Source organism: Genypterus blacodes, unplaced genomic scaffold (genome assembly GCF_046128005.1).
Source record: "Genypterus blacodes isolate CSIRO-AG114 ecotype Tasmania unplaced genomic scaffold, CSIRO-AGI_Gbla_v1 ptg000118l_1, whole genome shotgun sequence".
In the NCBI taxonomy this organism is placed as follows: Eukaryota; Metazoa; Chordata; class Actinopteri; order Ophidiiformes; family Ophidiidae; genus Genypterus; species Genypterus blacodes.
Window position 1 is genome coordinate 2,199,680 of NW_027466921.1, and position 27,248 is coordinate 2,226,927.

Consider the following 27,248-nt stretch of genomic DNA (forward strand, 5'->3'; position numbering starts at 1 on the left):
ATGCCATTTAATCACACAGATTATAATGCCAATAACACAAATACTACGAGATGTGCACATAGTAGATACTTGAGGCTTCCAACATAGCCAGCAGGTCAGGGTACATGATTGCCAGTGGTGTCACAGGGCCACAGCCTTTAACCTCAGAATAGTGGACTGAAAAAGACATCCCGTCCTTACAGACTGACATGTAGACGGCTATGGTACCAGGTTGGGAGACAACTTTTAATGCACTGAAAAGAAAAAGGTGTAGTAAACTGTAATAGCACTACTACTATCGACTCAGTCACGCTTCGTCTTTTTTTGGCATTCAGCTTAAGGTCTAGAAAGTGTTTGGTAAAAATCTCGTCTCTCTGATAATGACTGTGCCCGTGTTGCTGAGGGGATTCACATGTAGGTCAAGTCAACTACAGGCTGTAAGAAGCACACGTCAATGGAATGCTGCAATCACTCACCTGATAATGCCAAACTCCTCAACTATTAACATAAAATAGTTTTTTTTATAGTTATTATACTCATCTTTATAATTACAAGCAGCTCAAAACCTGAGTAGTCACAGTATAACTTTTTTTTTCTTAAACATACAAAAATGAACATTTGTCTCTGCTTTCTGTAAACAGTGATAAGCATCTTTCTTTTAAATCCCTTTCTTGAATGAAACATGCAACTCATACAACGAGCAGTTCTGTGTGAAATGAAATCAAGACAAAAAAGTAACTTAGAGGATGAAACTTTCCGTCTCAAAATATCAGCATCCATCTACTTTACTGAACGGAATGCTAGCAAACATAACATAAAACTTATCTCTGAGGCAGAAGTAAGTGCACCTTAAATATCTAAGTATTTGTAATACCTTTCCCCGCAATTCCTAGAACCACCTGATGACAAAGGAGCTCCACAGCCCAGAGATCTCACCATTAGGATGCATAATTTTTATCTTCATTATCGCTTCAGTCCTCAATTCCTCCCGGCTAATTGAGAAGTCATATTTATCATCTTAATTGTTTGCCAAGTCTTTTTTTTCTGTGTTTCAATAAAGGGTTTATTATCACACAATTAGTTATTTTCCAAGGGCACTTAACAGTGAGCATAGTCTGAAATGTCTAAACTCTGAGTAGTTTGTAGCCATTTCCGTGTGCTAGTCATGGCTGCAGAGCGGTGGGCTCAGTGTCTCTGCTCTCCCACTTCCTGTGGCGATTCACTAGGAGTAGGATACTGCTGAGAGGTCCGTAGCCCACCTGGGTGCGACAGGAGGGGAGGAGGAGAAAAAAAAGAAGAATGGGGAGGTTAGCTACAGAGCTGTAAGCTAGACGAGACACTGCAGTACAGAAGAGGAGCAAGGAGGGGGGAAGAAAAAAGTACCTGCAGCACCAGCGCCGCCCTTGGAGACTTTGCTCATTTTGGAGCTAGAGGAGGATGAATGGTGGTTGTGGCTACCCTCAGCGTACGGCCTCTTGTGGGACGAGGATGAAGATGCGGATCCAGGAGGCGCAAGAGTTACCTCCAAGCCAACCAGTCCCAGAGGATTCACCAGCCCTGCCCCACCACCCAGCCCGTCCAGGCCTCGCCCGTTCCCACTGTGTGTGTGGGGGTGGGACAGGCCGTGGCTGTGCTTGTGGTGGCGATACAGGGCGTGCTCTGCTCCTCGCTGCTGCTTCTCCTTAATCACTAGCGGGCTGGAATGTTTACTCTTGTTGGCTGCTGCACCTTCATCCGACGAGCTGTGGCGCTCAGATGACAAAACCTTGATTTTCATCTTGAGCTCCTCTTTGCTCTGTTGTCCGCTTTTGTCCACGAGGGAGTTTCCACCAGGGATGGCCTGGCGTAGTTTGAGTGAACTTATTCCTTTGTCCCGTTTATCACCGTGCTGACGTCTATCTTGCCCTGAAGATGAGTGTGGGATTTTGATTTTCAGGGGGTTGGTGGTGGCGTTGCTTTCTCCACCTCCATGGGCATGTTGGATTATTTGGTGGGGCAGAGAATGTTTTCTATGATCTACTTGGCTCATAGAGGACGGTGCATAGTTAGTGGTGGAGGAAGACCAATGTCCTCTAATGTCGCCCTCTGTGACGCTTCCGTGCTGCTCCAGCCTGTGTTTCTGCACAGCAGGACTCAACTCTGCAGCATATTTTTCTTTGTATCTGTCTAGAGACAACTTCTGGACTGGAGAGGGTTGTGTTGGAGCAGGCTGATGGGGTGGAGGGTAAGCAGATTGAGGTGGTGGCTGATGTTTGCCCAGTCCACTCCCACCAGCTCCTTTACTTTCCTGTTTAACAGGGTTGAAGTCTACATTTTTGTCAGTCCTGTATGGCGGATGCTGGAGAAAAGAGGAAGTGGAGGTCTGCAAAGACAATGTCGGTCCTTGATGTGGGGGACTGAGAGGTTCCTGTTTTATACAAGCGGGCACATAGCCATGGGTGCTGTGGGGCCACTCACTGTGGCTTGCTGGGTTATAAAGGTCTAGAGTATCCAGAGTGATGGCTGAATCCATGGACTGACCAGGCATGGACAGAGTGAAGGTGGCATCAGCTTTGGAAAAACTTGGGTTGGAAGAGGCTCCAGCCAGAGAAGAGTCAGCCAGACAACTGTCTTGGAACCCAGAAGGCCCACCAAAGGAGTTATCCGTTCCCTGGGCACTCTCGGTTTTGGGCTTTTTTGCAGCTTGTACTGCCTGGAAGAGGTGGGATTCGACATATCAGGCTACAGTTTTGTTTGAGTTTACTCAGAAGTGGTGCACCAGGCAGTGATTAAGTATATTCCTACCCTCCAGTTGCGTATTCTCTTTAATCGGCTAGGTGTCTTCTCCAATATCTGCAGGAACTCATGGGTCAACTCTACAAGGAAGATATGATATTGAAAAAGCATTAATACAGAAATTGACTGGTAAAACGACTATTCAGCAACAAGAGACATTTAAATCTCACCGTCCAGCAGCTCCAAGGTGACAGAGTTGTCTACATATTGCCACCAGTGTTTCCCATCCGTGGAAACTGGGATCTCCCAGTTGGACCACTTACATGCCAGGTGGATACACACACAGGCGATGACTGTGGGCTTATATTGGAGGCAGAAGGTGGTCAGGTGTAGACTGTAGTATGGCAGGAGGTAATGTATGTGATTGAAAATGTGTATGAGTGTACGTGTGTGTGTGTGTGTACGTGTGTGTGTGTGTGTGTGTGTGTGTTTTTGGACCAGGTGTGTTCAGGATTGGTTCCACATGTGGAGAAAAGAGAAGACAGACAAGGAAGGAGCAAACACTGTTAATCTACTGAATACAGTTTGCAGGAACACACAGAAAAACAGTAGAATGGATAACAAAACAACTTTTCAAAAAACAAACACTCAAATTCAAATCAAGGAACTTGATCATTCAGATATGCCTGGAGCTTGGCTGATTATATTGTGGGTTTGGCATGTTTCACAATGTACAGACACTCCCCAGCTCCTCTTTTGCCCGTCTGTGTTCCATGTGACAATGTTACTCAAGTACCTTTGAAGTCTCTCTGAATTTAGATTGCATTATAAAGGATAAACTGGAGGAAGCTCTAAGAGATAAGATAATCCTTTCTCCATCCCACAACGGGGAAATTCACAACAGATAAGTCACCACTGTTCATGACCAAGAAACTCACTCATTCCAAACAAGATCCCAACATGTAAACTGAGAGCAGCGTGAGGGAGTGAAGTGCGTGTCTGAAAAGGGCTACAGATCAGGAGCAGACAGAATGTTACACACATCAAACCCCCATAGCTGTTTACGTGACCACTGTGCTTGTGACTGCCAATACTGAATGAAGAACCAGAACAGAGAAGCCTAAACATTCTGCTCCGAGTGTTCTCACTGACGCCACATAGCCCAACATCAACATGGAGGCTTGAAGTTCAGATGTTGGCCTGTCTGTGTGTATTGTGAACTTAGCTAAACTATGTCAGCGTGCAGCTTCGCTAAAATACAACGCAATAACTTGGCACAAATGCATTTTGAAACATCTGCAGAGAGTTGGACGCTAACCTTGTGCTTTCAGATCAAAACAGACTCAAGTATGCTGTCAGATTACAGTCATAGCCAACATTCACCCATATTTGGCTGACTCAACCACCGACTCATCTGGGTACATCTTACACAAACTATACACTATCTCGTCAAATCTCAGCACATATTCAGCCAGTTTAGAAAAACTGCAAGCATCCAGTCATATTCAGCTACAAACAAACGTGTATATTCTTAAACTACAGCAAATCCCTTATCCCAACAACCTACTTTAAGGTAAAGTCTTATCTATGCAATTTGTATTAAAGCTAGTTTTACGATTCCATATTTGGAACCTCTAAATTAATGAAAGAAACGTTGCTAATGAAAGAATGTGCATGTTAAGACAAGCATATACTTCAAAATGTGAAAAATATATTACTTTGTTTGGAAAAAATGAGAAAAGGGAATTTTTAAAAATGAATTTGAGGTACTTACCAGAAGAAACTCTACGAAATGTTTACATCTCTGAAATCTTTAGCTGTTATTCGGGATACCAAAGTGTCTTTCTTTTAGATTTATGCACTTTTTCGCAACCGAACAAACACGTGGGTTTCAAGCGCACCACTACACTTCACATATTGCATTCAACCCATCTGTGCCAACTCTTGGTCCCTTGTACAATACACCGCACTGCGACTGGGGCCGGTAACGCTACGAGCCAGCCTGTCCCGCACCCTTTGTGCAAGGGAATAGAGCTGAGAGGAGGAGGCAAGCGTCCCAACAACCACCAGCGCAAGTAGGGCCCGTTGGACACTGAAAGGGTACCTTGCATTACAGGAAGCTATGGTGTGCAGTTTAAGTGCAACAAAGGAGGGTCAGGATAACAACCTGTTGGTAGCCATGTAATAGGAAGTCTGTGCCAGATCCTTGCTTGCTGTAGGGGAGGAGAGACAGAGACAGGAAACAAAAAAAAGGATTACTATGTTTGCTGGTAAAAAAAAACATTTTCTAATCATTTGGAGAGGAGCCTTTTAGTTTAATTCAAATACACTGATTAAGCCGAGGCCAAGACTGAAAGGCGCGCTCAGTAGAGACTGCGTTGGAACAAGCTGTGCTTGATAATAAAACATCCTGACCAAGATCAAATCAAATTTATGCTGCGCTGCTGAGGTGTTTTGACTGCTCTGCCATACAAGTAGAGATATTGATTGACCCGAGCACGACTGCAACACTCCACGTGTTGTGCTTTATCAGGTCATGTTGCACATTCATTGAATACCTTAAATAGTCTTGTTTACACCGTTAGATTTACTTTGTAAAGGAGAGTACCGATAGAAGTTAAGGGGTTTGCAGAACTGGGTAGATTGGCTTTTGCCCGACATGGATGCATAAATCTGCCTTAAGCCTTATTGAAATGTTAGTAACCTGAATGACTAAATATACAAATCAAGCCAGCAACTGAACATTATTATCTAAGAGGAAAAGGGTATTAAGGGAATAACTTGGAATTGTATAATCATAGACAGATGCAAGACTGCTCCTGAGGCAAAAGATAATATATCTTTGTTTATGAGCACACTGATAAAGCTCAGGGCTGCACAGAGGCAGCACATATGCAAACTGACAAATGGAAATAGTGAAAGTCAGTGTACAAAGCAGTGGCAGACAAGAGAGGGGGTCTCTCACAATGTCTTTATCTATGTCCCGTTTTGTAATACAATAAAATTTAATGCGACCTGACCATGTTCATTCATCCTGTGCAAATGAATCACAGAGGAGAGGGGAGATATCTATCCCATTACCCGCTGAAAGTAGAGAAACAAATCATGATTCTAATTACAGCCACACTGCTCCCATACTCTGAAGCTTCAGGGGATAATTGTGTTGAAATTAAAGAGGCACAGCACATCTGTGTGCATCTGTGTGCCGTGAGTCACTTGAAACCTCAGCAAAAATGGGACAAATACAAAACTAAAAGCAAATGTGCATGATTTCCCATTGACTCGGTTTGAGAAGTGCATTTATGTTGCAATTTGCTGATATCAATATTATTATCTACAGTTGGGTTGCAACCTAGAAGCAGCAATTTGCCTGAGTCATTGCTGCCTCTTCTAGGGGCTGATTTTTGAGATACCAATACTCAACAGCCAGAACATTTGAGGCGCTTCAGTCGTGGACTTGGCTCAGTCGGTGTCTTTTGTGTATTATGTCATATATTGAGGGACAACGACCTCGAAAGGCCATCAAAAACGCAGGTGAATAGTCATGTACACATGAAATCAGCAGGATTTTCACCCCCCCCTCCCCACCCATATCTGAGGTGGGACAGACAAGAGTAGAGGGGACAAAGAGCAAAGAAGGAAGCCTCTACCTCGCACTAGCTGGGAACATTTCACCACATCAGTGTGTGGGTGCTCAATAGTAATTTCAAAGCCTGGAACAAAATACATGACAGGTGAGTTCAACAGACACAGCTGGGAGGTGACATGTCATTTTACATTTCCACGAAGTTTGTTTATATAATCATTCGGATTCCAATAAGTACCAATTTTCCTTGCTGATCAAAAATGCACCTTGGTGGGCAATTCAGTTATGTAAGTGAAGTACAATCAGCGCAACTTTTGGCCACTTTCACACAATCTTAACGAAAGACCGAAATTACCCGCAGCTGTATGGCGTCATGGTGACACAAAGAAAGAGCGAATGCGGAATCTACAAATGTCAAAAAAATGACATGTCACCTTTACATGATTTAGAAGAAGATATGTATTTGACAAGGAATTCACAGAGCAGATGATATATTAAAGAAATGTAAAAAAAAAATTCAAGAGATCAACACAACTGTACCCTTATTGATAACAATATGCCTGTGACAATGATTAGGATACACAAAGCGCTTTCTCTCTCTTTCTCAAGTCATCCACTCAAGTCACCATTACTTACCGAGGGTCTGCAGCACTATGGATTCAAGTATCACCAGCTCTTGAGCTTGCTGGAGGTATGCCTGAAGTTTGATAGACAGTCATTACATAACAATTGTAATGAGTCTATTAATCAAACCCCCCTAACAACTGGTTTCAGGTTGGCCAAAACTCAAAACAGAGAGGCTTCTTTTCTTTTCTTTTTTAAACGTTTCTAAGCGCTGATATGTATGGGTGTTTGGAACACACCAACAGCAGGCCAGAGCAGGACAATTAAGCCCTGGTATAGGGCGAGGGGACTTGACACACAGCCAGTTAAGACATATGTAAAGGAAAGGAAGGTAGCTTCAAACCAACAACATGCACAGCCACTTGAACTTACGTTACTTTTTGCATCAAGCGGAGGTTCTAGAGGATTTAGGCAAGCGTGTGCCACTTTTATCACATGTTCAAGCTTCCGAGGTTGCTCTTCCACTTTTGCTGCCAAGAATAAGGTGGTTGGAGATATAATCTGGAAACACAACAGCAAAAAACAAAAAAGGCATTTAGATTAGGCTCAGAAATTACCTGTATATGGTATGTTACGTGGAACTAGATGGAGTACTTACATTCCGATGGAATTTGGTGAAAGAGTGATGCATATAAAATCTATGCATGTAAACAATAGCTGTATTAATTGTTAATTGAGAGCTGGAAGGTGAGTCAAAGGAAAAATATGACGGAGTAACGGTTGTGATGTCATGGCGGTCAGTTCTGCGCAACACAGCGCCCCCTACAGCTAACAAAGGTCTACACGGCCTTTCACACGCTACATTGTGCTTCTTCGAACCAATGATTTAACGTAAATATCACAAACCGGTTGAATTCCTCTTTAAATCGCATTTAAAGTCCGCGGTGAACCGTTAATTTCGGTCAGCTAGCCTGCACGAGGGCTGAAGCTAACCGATAACAACGCGTTAGCCGCAGGGGAAGCTAGCCCCATCAACTCCGATGATAACCGAACCAAACGTCGAGTTCAATCTTACAACCGACACATGATTCGGTTAGCCGAGTCCTGCCTCATCGTTGTAGCTGGTCGACTTTGTTTTAAGACTTTAACAACAGCAGCGGAAACCCGCGGTGGCCTTGTCGTCGTAAAGCGTCGTAAAGCGTGCCAAACCGTGCAGCCAAGAGTCGGGAATAACGGGAACCAAGACGAAGATCAACCCCGTCAACGGGCCAGTAATTAACCCTGCGTGCGAGTAAAGTGGAGCTAACTACAGATTATCGGCCCGCACGAACATGCAGCGCCAGACCCCTGCCTTCAGTCGGGCCAGGCTTCTAGTTTGTTTACAAAGGATACACGTTGAGTCTCTGGCCCATGTCTTGGACCAGGTTCGCCGCCTGTTGCCGATAAGAGAGCTCCCGGTCCGCCTCTACTCCGCTGTGGCGAGACGGCGTGGTTTCTAGCTGCTCCCGGGTGAAAAACCATTTCGACGAAGATCCCCGGCAAGCCGCCATTGCTCCCCGACGTCAACGCTCCTCGGGGCGTCGGAGAAAGCGTGCGTGACATTGACGCAGCGCCGCAAACCGCCTTCTTCTGTGGGGTTTTAATGGCGTTGTAGGTGCACTACTGCCACCTGCTGCTTCGGGGTGTCAATACACTTTTCACGGGACTAATCTCACATAAAAGTCTTTATTATTCCATGGCTACAAAACATATGTAAACGTTTCAATGCTACAACAAACGGACCTCTACATTTATAATAATATGGAATTGATGGAACAAATTATGAAAGGTGTGCAAAGATTTTCACAAATCAATTGACACAAGTAGTAGCAGATGTACTATATTTCAACAGAAAATATGGTTATATCAACTATACAATATAATCCAAAATTAATTGTATTTGGAATGACTAAAAGGCGGAATTAAAACACCTGCATGTAACTACAGCAGTAACTTCAACAATTACAGAAGTTGTACATTACTCAAATAGTTCTCTTTTGAGCCCCAAAAATTCCAGTGCATTTCCAGCAAGCAGTTTATCCTGCAATACAAAAGAGGACAGATGATGGTGAATGAAGGATTCAAATGTGATGGGTTGGTTTTTGTGTTCAAGCCCATAAAATGAGCCTTTTCTGTGCCACTCATTTCATCTAGAAAACTCTTCATCCTTCTTCTTACTGTACACAATTAACTTGTCAAAGCTACCAGGGATAAAAAGATTTGCTACAGAACATTGTGGCTTCTGACTTGTGACTAATTGTTGTTTGCCTTTTTTCCAGGATTTCTAACTACGCTGGTTTAATATTCTATAGAGGCAAGTGCTAATAATTCAGACGTCCGCGCCCTAAAATGTCTTACCTTCAGGGTGTCATCAAACTCATCCATTGACTCTATCAGTGATCCAGGCTGCAGTTCACCCAGTGGGAATGGATAGTCTGTTCCCAGCATCACTCTATCCTGAATGGGGAAAAAAAACATGACTTGAAAAAATTACACACACATATCTCTGTATGTTGATGACAGTATAGTTGTAGTTGTAGTGTGTCCAAACATCAGAATGATACCAAGGCTGTTGAACGAGCAACTCACTTTCCCAATAACATCAGTAAGCAGCCTCAGGCAGTCGGGATCGTGCACTAGTGAGTCGGTGTAGAAAGAGCCAAGGTATTTCCTTGGATTGACCTTATTGTCCACTGCGCACAGGTCAGGCCGAACTTTGTGGCCATGTTCAATTCTACCAACAGTGAACGGGAAAGAGCCACCTGTAAGCAAATGAACAGAAAGCATTAAAGTTCAAACTATAATGTGAAGAAAAACACCATTAAAAGGTCAAATAGCAGCACATAGCAGTTCACAGTGAGAAGTTATATTGAACCACACAAAGGACTTTGAAGGTGTCTGTCATCTATTCTCTTAAAGTGCTGCCTGAAAGGAAAGTTAGTCTTCTTTGTACCTCCATGAGCAAAGCAGACCTTCAGCTTAGGAAATCTCTCAAAGACGCCTCCAAATATCATGGAACAAATAGCCATGGTGGTCTCTGAGGGCATGCCTTTAAGATCCAACAGACAACACATCATTTTTTTCTCTTTTAACATTGAACATGAACACTACTTTCATTTCAAACAGCTATTTTATTTTGTCTTGAGTCATCCAGAGGACATATTCAATATTTGCTTTTCTTCCTCTTTCCGACTCACCTACCAGCCAGGGCAGCCAATACTTAGTCATCCTCCCATCTGTCTGCATGTCCCATGGGTGTACAAATATGGAGCAGTTCAGGTCCTCTGCAGCCTGCATGGAACACATGCTGCAAAATCTGTCTTTCTCAATGAATCAGAATTTGTGCTATAAATACACAAGGGCGGAGGTTTGGTATGAAACCACCCATGTGTAGCCCAAACTGACAAATGTATCTAAAGCCACTAATACTAGTTTTCCACGGGGGGAAGCTTGGACTGTAGAATACAATGTCTCACAGCAAAGAAGGGATAGAGTTCAGTAGAATTCAGGTCCCAGTTGTTAATATGTGAGCCGATCTGCACCCCGGGGAAGCCCAGCTCCTTCACGCAGCGCCTCATCTCCAGCACGGCCAGGTCAGGGGCCTGCATGGGCAGCGTGCCCAGGCCCACAAACCTCCTGGGGTTGCTGCGCACCGTCTGGGCCAAGTTGTCGTTCAAAAGGACAGAGAGATCCAAGGTGTCATGAGGTTTGGCCTGTGAAAGCCGCGATACTGTGATTAAAAATAGGTAATGATATTCTCAGGGCAAAACCTGTGAAGATGAATCATCGGCCATTATGCCTCGTGACTGATATAGAGGAAAATTATAACAACACATCTTTGCAGACAAGTTTGTGAGCCACATGAAGACTAATGAATAATAAGTAATGATGAAATTTATAGCAGCAACACAGCAACAAAGACAATATATAATACACATTATATAGGCAGCATATAAACAATTATTTTGTACAGGGAACATGGAGCAAAAGCATTACATTATAAAACACCACAGCCCCATTGTGCTCTAACTTACCCAGTAGCTGAACATCACTGGAACAGTAGAAAGGGCTTGAACTGAAACACCTGAATGTCACAACCAGAGAGAGAATATTTCATCAGGACTAATATATAAAACATTATTTTTTCGATTGTTACATTGATCTGTACAGATACCGTGTTGATCCATGTCTCGTATGCGTGCCGTCGGATCCCAGCAGTTCTCCTGGATCACTCGGAACAGCTTCCCATCTCTCATCATCTCTGCTTCACCCTGGAAACACAGTGCAGGTCTGTGGTGCCGCTCACTTGGAGCTAATTGATGTGGCTTCAGTTAAATGTTTCTGGCCTCTTCATGGTGGAGTTTGCTCAGATTTATTTGTGGCTGATAGAGGTGATCTTGATTATTCCACCCATACCACAAATTACAAGCTTTTTTTTTTTTTCATTGTAGGCTTAGAATACAAAAACCACATGATGGCAGTAGTTAGTGTTTCATGGAGGTATCTGTTCTTCTATAGCCACTGTCCATATGAGAAGAGTGCAAAGCTTCACCTAAATGCAGAAACAACTGAGGAGAATCTTTCATATACTGCCACACTGTGGTCACAGGGATAAATTAAACACAAATCTTTTGATAAAAATAATTTTTCCCATGACTAAAGGTGCTAAAGATGTCTTCCTTTATTGTAATTTATTGGTACCTGGGCTTACATTACATTTGTGACACATTTATTGTTTGTCCTTGTGGACTGTTTGCCAATGGCCGCCTGTGCTGCTTTCTCCTGTGTCACAGTTGTATCTAAGGTGACTCTTCAGTGAAACAGTAGCACCATGCTGAGCTCTGCAGCTGCTCACACACAGCCAGGCCTCAGCTGACAGGGCCACAGAGTGCAGCGCAGCCAAGTGAACGTGCTGCAGCATATAGTAAGTGCTCCAACACACAAGCACGCACACACTCCTCCTTGTGTGGAACTGTTGGTGCACTAATAGAGTGTCTACATAAATATGCATGCATTTTAAACACACCCTGTCAAAGCTCAGTGTCACTCACCTTGCAGTGATGATGTAGCTGGACAAACCCATCATATCCATACCTCTGAAACACATGCAAGAACCAGTGATTATGCTTAAAAGTCAGTCAGCTTTGTAAATATTGCATATTAGAAAGCATAAACTACGTATGGGACTACAGATCTGACTTTAAATGTAAAATATCTTGTGCAAATGCCAGCTGGGATTGCACAAGCCAAAGCAATAGATCTGAGTTTGCCCAGGCACTGTTAACTGCCAGTTGCAGAGGGAGAGCCTGTGCATCCCATCTGCAGGACTTGAATTTCAGCCTTAGAGGAGCATCCAGTGTGGATATTTCAGAGAGAATACCATCTGAGGCACTTCAGCTGTCAGCTCATGCATACAGATGAAGCACCAAATGATCTACGTGAGCAATACAGCCAGTCAATCCCCCATTTCATATCTGTGCAGATCAGCGTAACACACTTTGTTGATGCCAGAGTGAAACTTAAGCTTCTCAAAATGCAAAGCGGGGTTCAACGTTTAGTCCATGACTCACAGTACTGATCGCATATTAAGACAGCTTGTGAGTGAATAAAGAATCAAATCTGTGAGATAAATCTTAACAAAAGGATCGACCTGACACCACAACTCAACATGAAGGATGAAAACCTCCTTTTTAATGGTACATACAACAAATGCATCTCAGTTACTTTCTGATGCTGTAGCTCAAGTTTATAAAGACAAAAAATGCACAAGATTACAGACCTTTTAACATCAGTCTAAGCTGCAGATGTGAGGAGGTTGCAGGTTTTGGCAGTGTGATAAAGGACCTATTTATATTTTTAGTCATGATCAGTTGGAAAAAGGCCCAAATAAAGAAAGACAGACAGACAGACAGACAGACAGACAGACAGACAGACAGACAGACGGACAGAAAGAAAGAAAGAAAGAAAGAAAGAAAGATCTGTGGGTCTCTGCAGTCACTGAACATATAGGCAATCATTAGCTAAGTCCAGGTCTCCAGTGTCTTTGACATGGGATCAGGAACAGAGCGAGGCCAGTGCCAGGTATTGATTAAACTTTAACCAACCATGGCGAACACAGATTTATGGGCTGTTAAACTCCTCGCTGACACTCGAATGGAGGGAAAAAAGTTGCCTCATTTTATTTTATTGCTATTTAATTGCATCACATCACAGGATAAAGTGAGTCAACCGCTGAATGGGTACAAGATACAGACATCAACATACAGGATCTTCCAGTTAATGTGGTTATGAAAACGAAACGCAAATGTTCAGAATGCAGAAATGCTTTTACAGAGCGTACCTTTGATGAGAAAACACTGGAACTAATTTCTAAAAAATGTCTTTGAAGGATTCTTGGCAGAGTTAAGCGACTCTAACTCTTCAGGATGCAGAGGTACTGGCAACATTTCAGACATAAATCAGAGAAGGAAGAGCCTCTCAGCTTGTGTCAGATGGTATTTATATGTACTAGATTAGGTTTAGCCTGCCAAGATACTTTTTAGCACTATGACAGCTGTCGTGTGTTCGGTGCAACTTTCTCTGTATTATAACATGATTTTGATTGATTGAATTAAAGACAATTTTGACAATATAATTACTCAAACAAAGTTGAGAGATGTCTTCACGTTGGCAAGTACAATCAATCAAAGTATTAAATGTATTCTCTGTATCTGAACACTCTAGTCGAATGCGCATGAGTGTTTACCTGTTTCAGGTCGGGCCATTCCTTTGGCAAAATGTGATTATGAATATCAACCTTCATCCTGCTGATCTCTGTGTGGAATTCTATCCGATTTCCCTTCGATAACTGAGCGTAAAAGCAGCAATACTCTCCAGACGAAACGGATGACCTACATGTGAGTGACTTCTGTGCCAGTCTCTGCGTCACCTGGTCACTCATTAACTCATTCATAAAAACACAAGGCCTTATATGGGGTCTTACTCCATAATTAAACCCATTTTAAACATCATGACACACAGCCTTAAAGCAGGTGGTGGTTTGGCCCCAAAACACACACTGTCTGTCTATCTGTGTACAATATCAATACAGGTCACACTGGTAACTTGGATTTACAAGTTTCAAGCTGTTTTGGACTCAGTGTTCCTGCTGTTCCAAAACCCTGCAAGCGGGCGCCACCTTGTGGTTAATTGGTATGCCCATTATGAACTCCAGTCCAGACAGACAGACAAACAAAAAGCACTTGAACGTGTCAGACAGCCAGGCTTTAATCTCCTTGAACCTTCTGAGGGTCTAACTGGGGCTGTGACTGTGTTATATCCAGGCTGTAACCTACAGACACACTAGATTAACATTGTGAAACTTGCTGGCTGCTATTTCCATATAATGAATTGAATTAAGTGTAAGCTTTTTGATTTCTGGACAAAGAGCAACATGTCTGATTTCCATGATGGAGACAGCCTGTGCTTCACCCTGAGGACCGTGTGGGAGTTGGTCTGGAGTTGTGAGACGAGAGGAAAGGAGAGGAGAGGAGAGGAGAGGAGAGGAGAGGAGAGGAGGAGGAGGAGGAGGAGGAGGAAGGGGAGGAGAGAAGAGAGAACTTGCTGGCACCGCCTGCAGATCCACAGCAGATCTCCAGTCACTCTGCTGTGTCGCTATCGCATCGGCGCATCGACCCAGAAAGTGGGACTCTTTTACCCGGGCACATCATCCACCGATCCAGGCAGCAGCGCGTAGTTTTCACTCAGAGGGAGTTGTCTGTCTTGCTGATGCTGGAGAGATAAGGCTTGTTATCTCTCATCTCCTTTCATCGCCATCTCTCTCTCCCCCCTCTCTCTCTTTCTCTCTCTCTCTCTCCCTCTCTCTCTCTACCCCGCTGCGCAACTCATTCGCACCGGGTGGCACATTCGGACGCGCTGGATGGCTGCTGCTGTACTTCACAAACCTGCGTGAATTATCCTCCTTCTTCATCCTCCTCTGCCTCTGGACAAAACAAACAACACACACATAAACACACACAGACACACAAACAGCAACAATGTCAGACCTGTCGACCCAGGAGTCCTACTCTGTCCCGAACCCGACCATCGTGGATCCGGTGAGGAACGGCCAGTGCGCCCCAGATGGCTTCACCAACAACCACCTCCACCGCGCCAAGAGCCCGAGCCAGCCGGAGCAGCTGAGCACCGGCCAGGAGATGAGCATCACCGACAGCGTGGAGGGAGAAGGTAACTTATTCATTAGGCTCTCTGCTGCTGGGTGTGGGTTTGAAAAGTTAGTCCTGTGTATGTGTGCGTGTGTGCGTGTGTGCGTGTGCGCGTGAGACGCCCTGGGGAGACGCACATGAATTTATACTCCTATGAGCTATTTTTAGCTTTCTCTCATTTGAATAATTGATGTTGGTCCTACACCAGTATGATTTATATGAGATTTCAGGTGAACAGTAGCAGCCGAGTTCAAAGCTCCAAAGGTTTCAAGCATCTTTAAATTAGTCCTGTTCCCCAAATTCATAAATTCATTCATTTATTCATTCATTCATTCATGTCAGTGGTACACTGATATTTTTCTGAGACACAATGTGACATACAATACCTCAAGAGGCCAACTTGCCTCTGGACACACAGACGCAGACACACACACACACACATCTCTTTTATGGATTCAGCAGCCTTTCCCCTGGCATAACAAACCCTGTGCACATGTATGCACTGTATGTGTGTATGTGTGTGTGTGTGTGTGTGTGTGTGTGTGTGTGTGTGTGTGTGAGAGAGAGAGATCTAACACACCCTGTGAGTGTATTTCTTACGTTTTTATAGGTCGCTGGTTTATTTAAATGAATGTGTTTCCTTGTTTACTGGCTGCTTGAAAGGAATATCATCAATATGTTAATTAGACGGCGCAGTTTCAGGCTGCTAATGAAGCCCCGTATTAACTGTGCGAGTTATGGCCCGAGTCATAAATTCAAACTAAAATGTGTAGTGTAATTACCTCTGTTGCTACTGTGCCGTTTGGATTCTGTTGGATTTATTTGAGTGAGTATGGATCCGGTCTGTTGTTAGGTAGATTTATATCACCTTTACTTAACAAAGGCCGCGATGCAGCTTGGCTCGGGCGCTCATGATGTCAGTCAGGTCAACAAGCTGTCACATTAAAAGGTAATAACTAACAAATGCACCACCAAGGATCAAACTTCATTTTAAAAGCGAAGAGAAGGAGGCAGACGTGACGTGGCAACAGCATCCCAGTGCGTTCAAAACAAAGGGACTGGAGCCCACCATCATCATCCTCTGCCTCCTCTCTCTGTTTCCCTCCCTGTCGGTCGCATCAATCTGTCTCCGATTTGCATAACAGTGCTGTCAGGACACCTCTGCAGTGGTCTCAGCCGGCTCCTCTGTGTCCATTGTTTTCCAGCCTTTACTTCACCAACTCACACTTAACCTGCTGCATTTGTTATCAGTTCTTTCTAGATAATCAGCAGGGGTGCGTTTTTGCAGTAATTCCCTAAACTTAAACCCTGCTGAGGACTGACATGTTAGACAAGCCCATAGGAACAAACACATTGTATTGAGGGGCCTCACCTTGCCCCCCCATGTGCTACAGTATGTTATGATGTAAACTACTACTACTACTACTCAGGGTTACTCAGGAGGAAAACACTCATAAACAACCCTGATAACCTAAACGTTTACATTAAAGTAAATAGCAGCAGTAAATTATTTCTTGTGCTTGGAAAAACAAATAAAAATTACATGATCTTAAAAAGCATGAATGTCAAATAAAGTAGAGGACACTGTGGGGCCGATGCTAATGTTCAAACAAGTTGGTGGTGTTACCGGAACTTTTCCAGAGCTGTCAAATCACTTACAGAATCAGACAATGTTTCCCTATAAAGACTAGGATTAAAGATAAGCAAAACGACATTCAAATTAAATGTCTGACATGCAATATCTTGGAAGTCAATTGGCTTCGCTGCAGTGTGAGGTTTTCCTGCCACCTATTGGCCATAAAAAGTATTAATTAATTAACGCGGCTTCAAATTTGGAAGTACCCAAGCAACTCTCTCTCTGTCTCTCTATCTGTCTAACATTGTACAGAGGAGAGTGGAGTCTCACAGCATTTGTGTCGGTAGTAAAGCCGAAGAGCCTTTTAATTTGGTTAAAGTAGTAATTAATTTAGCATTTCCCTCAGGTCACGCAGCTCTCAGGTGTATTAGTCATTGAGTTGTATGGTAGAGTATAATTAGTGTTTTGAGCTGGAAGGGTTATGTATATTGCTTCAACAAATTAATTTCAAAACACACACACATTTCTGTATGTGTGTGAGGGCATGTTAAGCACATGCTTTCTCTCTGATGCAATGGATCATGTGAGCAAAGTGAGGCATTCGACCCATGCTGCCTTACTTCCGCCCCTTGGCGCCACACACACACACACACACACACACACACACACACACACACACACACACACACACACACACACATTGTGGTAATTCATTATTTGATGATTTTTCAAATTGGCCCTTTTAGTATTGCTGAGAAATGAGTTTCAAACTTTTGATTGTTGGTTGTAAAGTTTCACTTCATTAAGTATTATTTTGTAGTATTTCTTGTGTTCCTGGACTAGAAAATCTACAAGAATCCATAGAAAATTCCTCTGATTTCCTCAAGGGCTGCACTTTGTTCACCATTATGCGTGTGTGTCCAAAGAGTACACAGACTGTCAGGAAACATGTCGGACACAATGCAACATATTTGTCACAGATCTGGAATAATTTTACTTCATTTTCTGGACAACCTGACAATGTTGATGTAGATGCAGACAGTCTTTATGTAGTGTCAGTGACCACAGTGATCTTATGGATTGAAGTTTGTCATTTAGCCATGTGACACACACTTTTTCAATTTCTCGCTCTCATAAGCATGTAAAGCAGAATGCATCCCAACTCAATTAGACATACAAGGAAACACACACGCGCACGCACGCACACACACACACACACACCCACACACACACACACACACACAGTCACACAGATACAGTCTTGCGCAATGTGACAGCTAACTTGTCTTTGCCTACAGCATCTATCTTAACTGACAGATGCAGGTCACGTGGTTTTCTTTGATCATGATCAATTACAGACACATTTCACCGGCTGGTCAGGGTTGGTCAAAGGGGTCGAAACAACAGTGTGTTTATCAGGGCTTTCAAGAAGGATCTCTGAGGAAGATATGAAATGTAATGAAGCAAAATGAAACACTCATCTTTAAACTTGCTTACTTGGAAATTTGATTCCACAGAAACAACAAACGTGAGTTAAACAGCGAGCTGTGAAACACGCACTTTGTCTTGGTTCATAATTAAAGATCGTCCCATCACTAATTCCCATTATTAGCCTGAGTTATACAGACAAAAGAACACTGTGGTCTGTTGCTGTGTCACATTTCCAAAGGTTTGGATGTGACGACACAATGTCATCAATGTCATCCCATAATGTCAAAAACTAAATTTGGGGATCCTGACACTGCCAGTCATGTGTTAGGCATATCTTTATGATGAGGAACCAATTGGTTACACACTCTGACGTTGACATTTGTCTCAAGCAACCAAGTCAACAACAAGGACTTTTATCGATAGCTGACCTCTGACCTCTGATCTCCCTGTGGACTCAGCAAAACTGAGATTCTGATTCCCTTTACAATGTTTTCTTTAGTTATTTTTGCCTATTTATTCCTCTGTAATGACCTTTTGAGTTAGGTGAATCAATCATTTATGCCTCTTGATGAACCAAACCCATTTCTCCAGTCTGTCAAGTGTAAGAATGAAATAAAGCAAAACACACACATATGACACACACACGTACCATAGTCCTTGTAACAGCGTTGAATGCGTCTCCCTGCAGGTCTCCTGGAGAGCAGCATGCGACTGAAGCCTCACGAGGCTCAGAACTACAGGAAGAAAGCTCTCTGGGTCTCCTGGAGCTCCATTGTGATCACAATCATACTGGCTGTGGCAGCGTTCAGTAAGTACACAAGCTATAAAACACAGAGAGACATACATTTAAACATTCAGTTGGTAAAGTATGAAATCCGTTCTGAAAATACATGATGTACTGTACTGGTCTGAAGTTGTTGTTGTTCTAAGTTTGAAAGAAACAACTTTTGTTTTGGTACTGTTTGCATACTGTTTGCATATTTGAGGTCAAAGGTGACATCATCCGACCATATGTGCAGTTTGTTCCTGAAGGACAGAGCAGCCATACTTCTCAGTAAAGGAACAGTGAATGTTTGACGTCAAACAATGGGATTTTAAGGTCGTTTTTTCCTGGGAATGATGTGCGTGAATGTCTTATTAGCGTGAAGAATTTAGACTGTGGAGGATTCTGCTACACAGTTAAATGTCATGATGCAACGGTGTGAAATCAACCAGCTTTTATCTCAAACTCTAGGAACTCTCCAGAAAAAACAATTTCCAACAATCAAACTCAGTTGTCAAGCTGAAATTCATTTGAAATTGTTGTTAATAATCACAAGCTCAGGTCTTGTGACTTCGAATCACGAGTTAAGTCAAAATCGCTAAACCCATCAAAATAAGTGTTATTGAGCTGTAGATTCAATAATAAGATGGTGCTTTTCCGGGGCATCACTTAAGGACTTAATGTCACTGTACAAACTGTCCAACAAATACAACACTTCTATCAGCAAATCAGTAAAACATGAAAAGCCACTGAGATGATTGATCCACACCCACAAAGACACATTTTCAATGGATTCTGTCATCCTGTGTGATATCTGAACAGAAGCACATCTCGCAGTTATTCAAGCAAAGAACATGAGTCACCTAAGTCATGTAATATTTTGCTAATTTAAACTATGACTCAGCTCTTAAGCTTGATAGATGATTCCAGTGCTGCACATCTGTTTGTCACCTCGGGCGTCTGTGCATTTAGTTCCATTTGGCAAACGGAATTTCACAGTCTTGATCAAGTGCAAAACAACGTGGCTGTCATGTGGATTCACGCGGTGATGTTTAACCAAAAAAATAACAAAACATACATCAGTCACCCATCTCACGGTCGTCTCATGATAGTGGGGACGGGGGACACGCTGCTGATCTGAGGACGCAACGGGATGTTGCCTGGTCATCCTCTGTCAGCGTCTGCTTGCCAGACAGGATGTGTTGTAATCTATCGCGCTCTCTCTTCTCGTTGATGCTGACTAAGCACAAGTGAAGTGTTTCTCCATCCGCTTCATTCCTCGATGTCACATGAGAGATATTTGGAATGTAAAAAAAACTAAATGACAGAATTAGTCAATCTATTTTTTGTATATCAGCTGTTGTCATCTGAGGGGTACACACAGTTTGAGAACCAATGATTTAAGGCACAGTCGAGATGCAAAACAGTTTCGGCAGCAATGGATTTGATGACTTGATTTTATTACATTGTGAGAAAATAAGCCGGCAGATCTGTGTGCGTGTGTGTGTGTGATATCATCTTTCCAGCTACTAAGCCAGTGAGCAGTGGGATATTGTGTTTTCAGTTCGTCACACAGTAAAATCAAATTGTTTCCAGCGAGATAAACAGCAGGACACTCAGTAATCAGTGTCAGTAACACGAATCTGAGGCTCTCTTGACAGATTTCCTCACATGAGACTGTGTTTCACTTGGAGATCAATCGGATAACGAACCCCAACTGAGTAAAATGGAGAAGGAGGCTGAGAAGTTTTTTACCCTGCGCGTGAGCGTCCAAACAGACAGAAAGACAGAGAGACCAAACAGCGAGACTTGAAAGGAAGAACACAGTGACCCATAAAAATGTTGGAAAGTAAAACAGAGCGGAGGAGAATGCAAGACTCTCTCTCTCTCTCTCTCTCTCCTCCAACAGTCAGAGCTGCAGTCTCTGGAGAGGAAGAGAAGAAGGAGGTTAAGAAGCACAGGGTTAAGAAATTAATAAGCGAATGGACGCAACGTTTCCATCAGCCGCCGCTACACAGCATGAAGAGCCAGAGAGCCAGAGAGAGAGAGAGAGAGAGAGAGAGAGAGAGAGAGAGAGAGAGAGAGAGAGAGAGAGAGAGGTGTGAAAGAGAAGTTGAAGAGAGCATCCAAACTGATTACATTTCATCTTGAAAAGGAAGGCAAGAAAGAAGGAGTGGTGCGATTTGAGAGATGGAGAGAGAGAGAGAGAGAGAGAGAGACAGACAGACAGACAGATGGGTGTGGAGGTGTGAAGAGGAGCTCTGTGGGGACGGTGCAGGATGAAGGCTTGCAGGCTGCGGCAGAGCTTTCACGGTTGTGATGGCTCAACTTTAAAGAGCACCGGCGTCTCCACCAGCTCGTGGCCTAGTTTATCTCTCTTTCACTCTCACTCTCCCTCTTTCTCTCTCTATCTCTTTCATGTCTCCTCTGTGTGATTTCTTCTCCCTCCTCATTTCTCGTTGCGCCTCTTTCTTTTCGCCCCCTTTATTGACCTGTGTTGCCTCCCCTTTCTTTACAGCTTTTTCGGATGCCCCGTCCTCCTTGCCCTCCCTCTCCCCATCCCTCTCTCCTCCCTCTCTCCCCTCAGAGGAAAACTCCACGGATCCTCTGCCATTCTGTGACCTTCAGCAACATTTTAGCATTTGGAAAGGAGGAAGACACCGCTCTCCCTTTTCAATCGTATCGACTCGGCCCCAAACGGCCCCTCGGTGTCAGCTCAGCTCGCAACCTTTCACAGCTTAGGTCTTTAGGAGCTGTCTGTCGCCGCCGTCCCACCAGTTAAAGTGCTTACAAGTCTTCAAAGGCTTTATCAGGCGCATCACATTTGGCGAGCACAGGCCACACAGACGTCTTGTTGTATTTTAGGTTTAAATTGACTGACAACACGCTGTAGGCAGGAAGTGTGTGTCCATAGTCTTATACCAGAGACGAGACAAGATTAGAACAGAATACATCAAAGATAAACGATCACGTCCGACATCATTTGGTCAACAGAGCGGCCAAGCAATCACGACTCAAACATTAAAAGGCCCTGATGCATTATTAGTGTCGCCGTCGGTAACAAAGTGCCGTAACATGGTTAGGATCCATTCTCAGTGGCTTTAGAAAAGGGACGCATCTGCCAGCTGTTGCCACTTTAATTTGTTGGATTTGCAAGAATAACAGTGAAAACAAACGATGAATCACAGATGTGTACATAGCAGAGATGTTTGCTGTTGTCTGCAGGCCATTCATCATACCTGATCAGCTGCTGCACTCACACTCCTCCCTCCCTCTCTTGCTCCAATTCTCTCTGTGTTTTATGCCCCTAATTTGCTCCATTGCACCCACCCAACTCCCTTCCTTCCTTGCTTCCATCCTTGCTTCCATCCTTCCTTCCTTCCTTCCTTCCTTCCTTCCTTCAGGTTCTCCTCCTCCATCATATTTCCATCCTCTCTCTCTCTCTCTTTCTTTCCTCCCACTGTCTGTCTCAGAGCAGAAAACGCGATCATTTATTCATTTGTTTTCCTTTCGCTGTTCAGTCTATTTTTAATACTAAATGCCAAGTTGCCAGCAGGGAGGAAGTGCCAGCAGCATGGTGTCAGACCAAAAAATGAAAATAATTCACTTCCAGATATTTCTCTGAAATTATTTTGGATAATGACTTTTTGTTTGGGCTGCCATACCAAATGCATACACTTTGTTTTTTCTTTCACTCTCACACTCATGTGATTTATAGAGACCACACCCCCTCATCCACTCAGCAGACATGTTACTCTTCAGTGACAGACGCTATATGTCACTCTGCCGGTGAGAACAATGCACAAGCTTGTCACTTGGGGCTCAGTTTGGATGCTGAAGTATTGATTTGCTGTATCTGTAATCCCACACAAGTCTGTTAAATGTACTGTCTTTTCATGCAGATCTGACCCAACTGTCAAACGTCACCGCAAAAAATGATTGCTTGTCTACGGCTTCAACAGATTGAATACACAGAATTCACTCTTCCTTTCTTTGTGAATAGTGAATGTAGGCTTTTGTGTGTGTGTGTGTGTGTGTGTGTGTGTGTGTGTGTGTGTGTGTGTGTGTGTGTGTGTGTGTGTGTGTGTGTGTGTGTGTGTGTGTGTGTATAAAGACTATGTGTAATATATCAACTCCTTACGATTTGGACCAACTTTAGTCATAAAGTAGGACCAGTAGTTGTGTCTTATACCAAATTCATCACTTCTGACATGCAAGAAATAATGGAAGAACCTAAGGAGAAGTACAATGTCATTCATCAGAGCGAATAACCTCCACCAGTCCTGTTAAATTATCAACATGCTCAGAGTTTCAGAAGTGTCAGAAGTTTCAGAGGTGATTTCTTTCTTTTTTTCGCCCTGTAGCAGCATCTTCTCATGGTAAAGCACTGTTTTTATGACTCTCAGTAAAATGGGAGCTAAGATGCTGTGTGAAATCCCGGCCAAGATATTTAGCTGAACACAACGGATGGCCACCAATTTATCACTGTAATAAATTCAGGGAAAGATAGTTGTTAGGAGGATGTTTATGGCACGTTGTCTACACTAAGCACACAGAGTTCTCCGTGGTGACGGGGGTAGATCGATAATGGAGACTTTGCCTCTTCCTCTTCCTCTGTCTGCTGATTGGCAGAGAGAGAGGAAGGTGTTACTCGACTTGACTCTTTACCAGCATTTAAACAAAACGTCTTACAAATCCAACCATAGCTCCACTATGCTTCCGTAAACACCTACAAGGACCTGAGCCAAACTCCCCGAACCCCCCCGAGCACCCCCACCTCACCCTGACCCGGAGCGTCTAAAAGTCCCACTAATCCATGGATGTGTTTTATAGGCCCCCTGATCCTGTGAGGACAAATACGCCTCAGTCTGACCCTGCTGAGTCCTAATGGCTACTGACAGTTTGTGTCCTCTCTGCTGCAGACCCGAGTTCATCCAAATGAATACAGCAGAAGCATTTTTGCCGCACAGAGGTCCCATAATGTCAATTTTATATGAGCTGCATTTAATTCCAGAGAACCATTTCAGGACCCTTGTGATTTCCCCGAATTACTGCTTTTAAATCTGGATGTAAAACGTGGTGTGCTCCCCCGGCACTTATCTCCCAGCTGCCAAAAGCCAAACCTGTTATTAAGTAGAAAAGACATCGACCCAAAGTGGATTGCTATCATCTGATGATCTCTGAGCCTGAAATACACTCTGAATCTTTTTTAACTGAAGAAAAAAAATCAAACATGACTGATTTTTGCAGGGTGAAAATAGCAGAAACATCTCGGAGATATTGGAAATGGAGTGAAGTTACCCTGTCTGAATAAAGCATGAGGATGGCTTATTCCCAACGTGTCTCGGTGTCTGCAGTGTGTAAAAAAAAAAAAGAGAGAGAGAGAAAAGGAGCTCTATTTTCGGTTGTTGCAGGTGCAAAAGGAGGGAAAAGCTGAATCACAGGAAAAGAACATAGATCAGAGAAAGAACTTGTATGAAAACCGAAGAAACGGGTTACTCAGCGCTAGCAGAACACCAGGCACTACGCTGTGGCATGTAACCTTTTAAACACAATTTCTTATAGATTTCGCTGAAATACTACTTATATCCTGATGGGAAACCTTTAACTGAGTGTTTGGTGAAAAATAGAATGTTTCTGTAGTGCCACCTATTGATAGACTCGGATTTGAGTAAAACCATTTTTCTGGGGTTTTACTCAAATTAGTCCGAAAACAGACTAATTTGAGTCATGCTTCTTCAGGGTCACCTCCCAAAAAGGCACTTGGCACTCTGGACATACTCAATAGATGTTATATTATGATATAAGTATACTACTACTATTATATTATACCATTAATACTTCTATTAGTGAAGGAGAACATGTGGAGCAAGGCATCCTGGAACAAGAACAGAACGGTCATACTTTGCACGAATTAGCTCACACGTCTTTTGTTATGGGTCTGTGTCAGGCCGTACAGAATTGATAGGCCTCACGTTACGTTTCAGCCGTCTTTGTGTCCCTTGTTAACAATCGAGCCTGTCTGTGCTCCATCCTTCACATGGTTTAGACTCTACGAGGCTCTGCGCTGAAACAATAGTAAACAATGTAGAGTAAGTAATCCAATGTGAGGTCACGGGCTGGTATGTTAATCTTTGGTGGTTAAGTAACTCATTCTTTGCTGTATCTCAGTATTATGCTGTTAAGAAGATAATAATGTCTTTTACAACACATGATTCAGAGGTATTTGCTGAGAATGTACCCGGGAAATGGCATTTAGTAGCAGTTATATAACTAATTAAAATAGCCATATGCATGTTGTACTGACTTAAGCAGTTTATAGAGACACAGCACTGAAAGCCAAACTGGGAGTAATATCAACAAACAAAGACAAAATGGAAAAGACTATTGAGGAACAAATGGTGCGAGGATGTGGATAGACTTGAGAAATCTAGGAAATAAAAAAATATTCTATCACTCATGGCTCAAAAATTTAAAGCAACTCAATTCAGTGTCCAACCTGCCCACCACATTTTTACTGCAATCCGTCTCTGAAGTTGTGGCTGACAGACAAACATAACCTGCTTGTTATGGGCAATGATAGTAAATATCTGGATCTAAATTGGCAAAAAAACTTTGTATGAGCTTCCTTTACAGCTAAGATATATTTCCTGCTGTCCCGATGGTCATTAACTTCTATTCTATTCTTTTTTACAGAGTATGAAAACAACAACAACAAACAAACAAACAAATCGAAGTAATACACGCTGTGCTTATATTGCTTTGATTCCACACTCTAGCACGATTCCCCTGATGATTCTCCTTCATATGGGACCAAAATGAAAGCAAACCAATGAAGTGGAGGCGAAATAGATACAGAAATCTATATTCCATGCCAAATCAAAGGCATTGTCTTAAAGCCAGTATGGCTGTAACCTCACTCCCACCCTGCCCTCCTACAGGCCAGTGATGCTGCTGTAAAGCTGCTCGTCTCCTGCAAAAAAGCACATTTTACAATTAAACAGATCCTCTGCTGTTCACACTTCAGACTACAGCGCTGAGGTTTTCTTCAGCAAGTTGTTCTCACTTTCTCACACCAGATGCTTCGCGCACAACACTCTCCCTCCCTCCCTCCCCTCCCATCCTCCTAAGCAGCAAGAGGACACATGACAAATCGCACCTACACCTACATGGGCTTACAAACATACACATATAGACCCTCACGTGGTGGCGTGACGTAGGTTGAGGATATGAATAAAGTCCTTAAAGCAGTGCAGTCAGAGGGATTACAAACAGAGGGGGGAGTGAAGACAAGGCCCCCAAGATTAAAAACAGAAGAGAGGTTTGTCTCTTTCTTGTATGTGGAATCTCTTTCTGGGATTTTACAAATTCTACATACAAACTTCAGCCTAATCTATTCTAAATAATTAGTAATTGGAGTGTTGGAAGTGTGTTTATGTGCATAAGTATCTGTACACCAGCACTAATGCTGAATCTGAAATCTTTATAAGGCCGAGAGGATAATGTCAGAGTTATTGATCACCATCTTTGTATTTCCCCTTTGTGCAGAAGGCTCATTTTTCTTCTCTGTTTAGCTGAGCTCCTCTACACGCATTACTGGGCCTGGAAGTGGAACTGACTGGATTCAGTTTGTCTGTTTTATCCATGTTTTTATTCTTATTTCCTATTTTTAATATAAGCGATGCATTTGAGTTCACCAACCTGAACTACAGGTTGCTTTTTCAGTCTCAATGGATCCATCAGTGAGTCACTTTGGTGTACGATGCTCAAGTAAGAAATCTCTGGCTTTTTATTCAAATTGTTCCAAAATTAGTTGCTTAGTAATTCATTCCCTCTGTGTCGTTCTCTGCTGTGTTATTCTCAATTATTTTCAGTCAGTTGTTGCAGTTCAGATGTGCTTAATGAGCCTAAGTGGCCCCATAATAGTCACTTCAGATCGTAGTGTCGATTTGAGAATATGATGATGTGAGAAGAACAACGTGATTGTTAAATCTTAATTGGATTAAATCAAAAGAGTTGTGAATAATCACCCAGCTTACACTCTTAGAAATGCTACAACAAAGGATAAAATCTAGGTGAGGAGCTTAAAAGCGTCCTTGTTGCTGGCTTGTTATTTGATGGCACCACCATACCAAGTGTCTGCTGCAGCTTTAAAGATGGAGCCACGGAGGAAATCCTACTCCTCCGCAGCAACACAACATTATTGATCCACTTAGCGAGAGGAATAGTTTTGAAAACCCTGCAGGGTCTGACACAGGATAGAAGCAGGGAACGGGATGCTTACTTTCTGGCTGAGACAGACACGCAGTCCCAGTGGGCAGAGGGCAAGTCGTGGCTCTGAATCCAGATCAGGCTCTCTGCTGTTTGTCACCTCAGTCTCTTCCCGTTTCT

At 43.1% G+C, this 27,248-nt stretch overlaps 3 protein-coding genes across 4 annotated transcripts in view; 1 reads left to right on the plus strand and 2 right to left on the minus strand.

The window, feature by feature from the left end:
* Positions 1-1,075: 1,075 nt before the first annotated feature.
* ccnt2a (cyclin T2a) lies at positions 1,076-8,515 on the minus strand. 2 transcript variants are annotated; one of them, XM_076161896.1, is made up of 10 exons: positions 8,237-8,514; positions 7,503-7,584; positions 7,277-7,405; positions 6,917-6,977; positions 6,345-6,407; positions 4,862-4,907; positions 2,925-3,088; positions 2,764-2,834; positions 1,363-2,671; positions 1,076-1,238 (listed from the first exon to the last, which is right to left on the minus strand). In XM_076161896.1, exons 1-10 carry the CDS (start codon positions 8,392-8,394, stop codon positions 1,165-1,167), a joined length of 2,157 nt encoding a protein of 718 aa, XP_076018011.1. In that variant the 5' UTR covers positions 8,395-8,514; the 3' UTR covers positions 1,076-1,164. The 2 variants fall into 2 exon arrangements, 1 of the variants encoding a protein (XP_076018011.1); XR_012964730.1 differs by lacking the exons at positions 1,076-1,238; positions 1,363-2,671; positions 2,764-2,834 and having other exon boundaries at positions 2,963-3,088; positions 4,469-4,907; positions 8,237-8,515.
* Positions 8,516-8,550: 35 nt separating this feature from the next.
* acmsd (aminocarboxymuconate semialdehyde decarboxylase) lies at positions 8,551-13,792 on the minus strand. The gene is made up of 10 exons (XM_076161897.1): positions 13,629-13,792; positions 11,935-11,979; positions 11,058-11,154; positions 10,918-10,967; positions 10,360-10,596; positions 10,081-10,174; positions 9,837-9,932; positions 9,473-9,645; positions 9,242-9,340; positions 8,551-8,924 (listed from the first exon to the last, which is right to left on the minus strand). Exons 1-10 carry the CDS (start codon positions 13,683-13,685, stop codon positions 8,862-8,864), a joined length of 1,011 nt encoding a protein of 336 aa, XP_076018012.1. The 5' UTR covers positions 13,686-13,792; the 3' UTR covers positions 8,551-8,861.
* Positions 13,793-14,490: 698 nt separating this feature from the next.
* Positions 14,491-27,248, plus strand: part of tmem163a (transmembrane protein 163a) — a 38,575-nt gene continuing 25,817 nt past the window's right edge. The window contains exons 1-2 of the mRNA XM_076162035.1: positions 14,491-15,109; positions 18,783-18,902. Coding sequence (XP_076018150.1) covers positions 14,920-15,109; positions 18,783-18,902 — 310 coding nt within the window. The 5' untranslated portion in view covers positions 14,491-14,919. The remainder of the gene's footprint in view (positions 15,110-18,782; positions 18,903-27,248) is intronic.

What these genes read in the sequence shown, in the direction of transcription:
- ccnt2a (XM_076161896.1), bottom strand. Translation starts at nt 8,394, where the DNA reads ATGGCGGCTTGCCGGGGATCTTCGTCGAAATGGTTTTTCACCCGGGAG. An exon ending in ATGGGCCAGAGACTCAACGT is followed by an intron (nt 7,585 to 8,236) that starts GTATCCTTTGTA and finishes CTCACCTTCCAG; the next exon opens with CTCTCAATTAACAATTAATA. An exon ending in ATGTTCCCAGCTAGTGCGAG is followed by an intron (nt 4,908 to 6,344) that starts GTAGAGGCTTCC and finishes CCTCCCCTACAG; the next exon opens with CAAGCAAGGATCTGGCACAG.
- acmsd (XM_076161897.1), bottom strand. Translation starts at nt 13,685, where the DNA reads ATGAAGGTTGATATTCATAATCACATTTTGCCAAAGGAATGGCCCGAC. An exon ending in AGCTACATCATCACTGCAAG is followed by an intron (nt 11,155 to 11,934) that starts GTGAGTGACACT and finishes CTGTGTTTCCAG; the next exon opens with GGTGAAGCAGAGATGATGAG. An exon ending in GGTCTGCTTTGCTCATGGAG is followed by an intron (nt 9,646 to 9,836) that starts GTACAAAGAAGA and finishes ATTTGCTTACAG; the next exon opens with GTGGCTCTTTCCCGTTCACT.